This window comes from Echinops telfairi, unplaced genomic scaffold (genome assembly GCF_000313985.2).
Source record: "Echinops telfairi isolate 266 unplaced genomic scaffold, ASM31398v2 ScPeMD7_7477;HRSCAF=8515, whole genome shotgun sequence".
NCBI classification, from domain to species: Eukaryota; Metazoa; Chordata; class Mammalia; order Afrosoricida; family Tenrecidae; genus Echinops; species Echinops telfairi.
Window position 1 is genome coordinate 201,266 of NW_022111381.1, and position 4,700 is coordinate 205,965.

Consider the following 4,700-nt stretch of genomic DNA (forward strand, 5'->3'; position numbering starts at 1 on the left):
GTTGATCTTGGTCCCTTCCCTCTTTCCACTACTTATAGCACCCGGGTTGCATAATGCGCAGGAAAATGTCCGTGGGAAATGTGACCCTGGCTTCCCCGCAGCTGCACTGAGAATTACCGTAATTAACCCAGCGCAAGGTGGCGAAATTGATGGATTCCGCACAGTTGAAGCCGTGATTGAAGCCAGCGTAGTAGCTGTAGGGGAATGTGAACATGAACTTGCCTACTTCCTGGGTGATACCACCGAAGGGAATTCCATTCTCCCCGAGGACACTGGGTGAGATGGGAGCCACCTTGTGTCGCAGAAAATTCGCACACCCACTGGAACTGCCAGGAAAAAGCTCCCTGGCCAGCTCACGGGGCACCGCATACCACGTTTTGGGCTCCCCGAAGTGCAGGGAGTTCATACTTTACAGGTCCATATCTTACGTGTGCCAAGCGGAGGTGGTCTTCCCCAGGCCAAAGTACAGGGAGGGAGTGTTGACACCTTTGACAACTCGACATTCCTGCTCCAGCAGATCCTGGATCGTTCCCAGGTCTTTGAGATTCCAATGCTTCGTCTTTTCACCAAACAAAGAACCACATACCCCAGCCCCATTAATGGGAGACTCGTACAGGCGGCTCTTCCCATATGTTTGCTCCAAATCCTCAACATCCAGGTGTGTGGGAGTGAGATTATCTGTCAGTGTTGGCCAAGTGGCGATACTCCTCCACAGTCATGATTTCTTCTTTTTATGGTCTTGCAAAGTGACACCTGCCTGCCCTGTAGCTACCTGCTGCACAGGACTGGCTATGAGGGTGTCATCCACATCATCATAGTTCTGTTTGGCTGTCCACTGCTTGGGTGGGATCATCTTTGCTAGGCCTGCATGGTGGGCACCTTTGGATTCCATATAAACAGTATAGTTGTTGAAATGCTTAGATTCTTCCATGGTAGGCCAGAAAATTATGGTTTTAAGACCTGAGTTCTGGCTTCGATTGTATTGGGACTTCAGGCTACAAAGTAAAGTCAGAAAACCCAGTTCTCATGGATGTCTGTTTATCTTTGAATACTGTGCTTTTGTTTCTTTATCTCTCCAAAAACCTCTTGCAGTGTATTGATTTCTCCATGAGAGCAAATGCACTCTCTCCAGGTGTGTTGATTCACCAAGAGACTTCTATGGCAGACAACGATTGTTTCCCCGCAAAGAGACAGGATTTGTCCACATGGAGCAGGTTTTCCCAGAATGCTCCTGGCTCAGTATGCTGCTCTGGAAGTTTACTCAGTTGGAAGAGTATCTCTGTCTGTTGATACTTAATTTCGGTTGCAATCCTAGGCAATTTCCAATTCCACTAACAAGGAGTGCCTCAAGGAATTAAAAAAAATAAATCTAAAGACAATAATCCAGAAACATTCAACATAGCGAATGTTTACAGAAATGCTAGTAAAGAAGCCATTGAAATAATAGCATGAAGATGCTAGTATCAAAAATAACACTTAATGTAAAATATGAACCAAGACCACTAACCAAACAAACTCACTGACATCAGTTTGACCCTGTAGGACATGGTGCAGATGTCTTTGTGTTTTTCTCAGGCTGTAACTCTTTTTTTTAATGTATTTTCCACAATATTTTATTTAGAGTTAAAAGATTTGCACTCATAAGTTATATAGCCATGAGGCAACAAAGTGTAATACAAAGAATTGGTCTGAAGTCTTTGTGCTGAAGGCCACACAAAGTCTCTTGCTTCAGGGAAATAAGGCGTAAAGAAACAACACAAACACATAACTTCCTAGGTTCCAGAATTCCAGTAGAAAATAACAAGTTAGTGCAATTGTAGGCATTAACATACGGAAAACAGATCTTGTGCAAATATTAAAACTAACACCCAGGGCTTCTTTAGCATAGATTTTATGAACAATATGCAATACTTCAACTACAGACCTTTCTTGTTGAAAGGTTCTGTAACATGAGTTGCTTTATTACGAAGGGAAAACGTTTTAAGAAGCTTACTGTGGAAACAATCCAGTATCAACAAACTCTAGTGATCAAACAAATTCCGTTTAATGTAAAATGAGGACAATTTATAGAGTCTGTCCTAGCTGTGGGTATTATGAAGCAACCCAATTTTCCAGACCAAAAGGCACTCACCTCTAAGGATGACACAAACTGTGAACCAAGCCAGCAGTCAGATTGGTTCTTTGAAATCTGGTTACCTACTGCTCAGTTTATGCAGCCCAGGGAGAAAAGGCAACACTAAGCAGAAAACTCTCTTTCTTTCATCTACAAATCACAAATGTATCTGGTCACCCTCATGACTGATTTGGTCAAGCAGGTGGAAGGCAGTTCAAAGCTGTCATCTCCCTAGCAGAGCTGCCACGTGTATAATCCCGAATTATTTTTTTCTTGACAGCCACCTGCCATACAGGTTTCTGAGGTGACCAGACCAGGCCCTGTTCAGGACTAACACGGAAAGTACCATTCATTACAAGGCCAAGTATTTTCCTTGGCTGGCTCCCAAGTGCCGTGGGCAAGGCAAGGGGGGAAATAGCTTTTCCATTGCTGTCTTTTGTGTGGGCGCATGAGGAATAGGGGAGGGAGTAAGGCTTCTTCACTCCAAAAACAGGCCACTTCAGTGTGGTGCTGGGCCTTAAACAGGCCTAATTTTTATGCACTGATTTTGAAATTTTCATTTTCTTAAATGGTAGGTATCCTACCACAACCTTAACAAAATAAAAATAAATTATACACTGGTGAAGACAAATAGGCAAACATTCATACAAGAAAAAACAGGCTTGAAGAGCATGGCACTTTAACGCTTGCATGACCACTCTCACTAAGTGTGCTCAGGGGTGGAAGTTTAGCACCAGTTTTTTTTTTATTTTTTTTTTAAAGTCTTTAGAAATTAAACACAACTCTAAAGCAGAACATTCAAACATTTATGAGTTTAACCCTATGTACCAATACTGTTGTACAAGCCAAAAGTCCTGTTTAAAGGTCTTTCAGAATGCTTGCCTGGAAAGAAAAACTGCTTGGACGTCCTGAATTCTTCCCTAGAACAATGTGTCCTTACAAAGCTCAATCCAGCTGCTTGGTTGATATATCTGCTCTCTGAGAACCTAGATACAGCTATAGGCACTGCTACCAGAAGAGGATTTGAGGTGGCTTGGTGCTAAAGAAAAGATCTCTCTTTCACACGTGTGCAGCAATGACATCAGGTCCTCCTTTGGGCACCTCCATTCCATTCCATTCCTCAGCAGGCTACACAACAACACACTGTTTCACACCAGGAGACTCTAAATAAAGAATGCTACAAAATGCAACTGACAATAAGATGAGAGTTAAACCATCAAGGTGAACAATGCATCCCAAAAGGCTCCTGATATGGATCTCTGTCCAGGAGCTGCAGAGGACTCATGGTGCCCACTTTCAATCCTATCAGGATGTCTGGGTAGGAAGCATGGAAGCTGTGATCAATTCTTCGTATGCAATTAAACGAAAGTTTTCTTTTTTGGAAAAAAAAAAAAAGTAGGAGCCTAAAAATGTTTCATGTTGGTCTCCGTTGCCCAGACTTCCAGAGGAACACATCCACTTGATCCAGGGAATTGTAGGGATGTGTTTGGGATAAGCCTTCATGGGTCTTCAATTTCAGCTTCCTTGTGTGGCCAACACACATTGAGCAAATCACCAGGGGTACCTGCATATCATAGGTCCCCTGAACCCACATAGTAATTCTTACTGATCTTGGAGGAGCCCCAATCCAACTGAACCCCATATTGAGGAAAGACTGAGACAAGGCTTGGGCCCCTCAAGTTCTGTTTCATTAAACATAACCCCACCATCCCTTTAGGCAGCTGGAGGCAGACTTGGCCATGGAAGCTAGCATCATAACATGGTGCAGTAACATGGTGCAGTAATAGAAGTAACTGGACCAGGAAGAGGAGGCATCTGCTTCAATGATGTCATAGCCATTGGCTGCCCAGGGGAGTGAGATTGGTCATGCAGCTGTGTGTCAGGAGTAATGATTGTAGAGGGGCGGGGCATGAAGAGTGCCATTCTGGAAACAGTGCTGGCAAGAAGCAATATACTCTGCATAACTGAGTGACACATTCTCACTTCGGTACCTGGTGAGTTTGATCGTTTTTCGGAATTCACTGGTAATAGGAGCCTTAAAACCACCTTTCCTGAGCAATGAGTCTATGGTCCGAATCTGATCCCTGTCTTGTTCTTTAGCAACCTCAGGTAAATATGTGGCTGTACATTTGATGCCCTTTTCATTGATGAATTCAATTCGAATGCCATGGACCCCTACCTCCCAGTCCTGGTAATCACTGGCATCCTCAAAGTCAGTAAGGAGGGAGACAGAGCAGAAAAGTTTAGGTAGCTCCTCCGGCATCATTGGGGGAAATCGGCTGTCCTTAAGTGCACTGGTTAACGAGTATTCCCTGAGTCCTGAGTGAAGATTCATGGCTGAGAAGGTTCCAATGCAGCCCCGGAGCCGCTTATCCCGCCCTGTTTTCCATGTCACAAACAGTGGATAGGGGTCATTGGTGAATCTAGGAAGTCGTGGCTGTGGGCAGCCATAGAGGTGACAGTAGAGCACATCAAAGCAGTAACAGCACATCTCTGCAGTCACCACCGGGTTCTTGGTGGTGTTGGCAGTTCCAATGGGACGGGGGAGAGGGCTTAGCGCTCCTGATGTGGGATTCATTCGTGTAAT

At 44.3% G+C, this 4,700-nt stretch overlaps 1 protein-coding gene and 1 pseudogene across 1 annotated transcript; both read right to left on the reverse strand.

Annotated features, from left to right (window-relative positions):
* Window positions 1-4: 4 nt before the first annotated feature.
* Window positions 5-3,887, reverse strand: LOC101643166 (annotated as a pseudogene).
* A 105-nt stretch (window positions 3,888-3,992) lies between these two features.
* Window positions 3,993-4,694, reverse strand: LOC101643482 (AMMECR1-like protein; the record flags this gene model as incomplete). The annotated part of the gene is made up of 1 exon (XM_045285860.1): window positions 3,993-4,694. A coding segment is annotated over one exon (702 nt), but the record flags the coding sequence as incomplete, so codon positions are not given.
* Window positions 4,695-4,700: the final 6 nt, after the last annotated feature.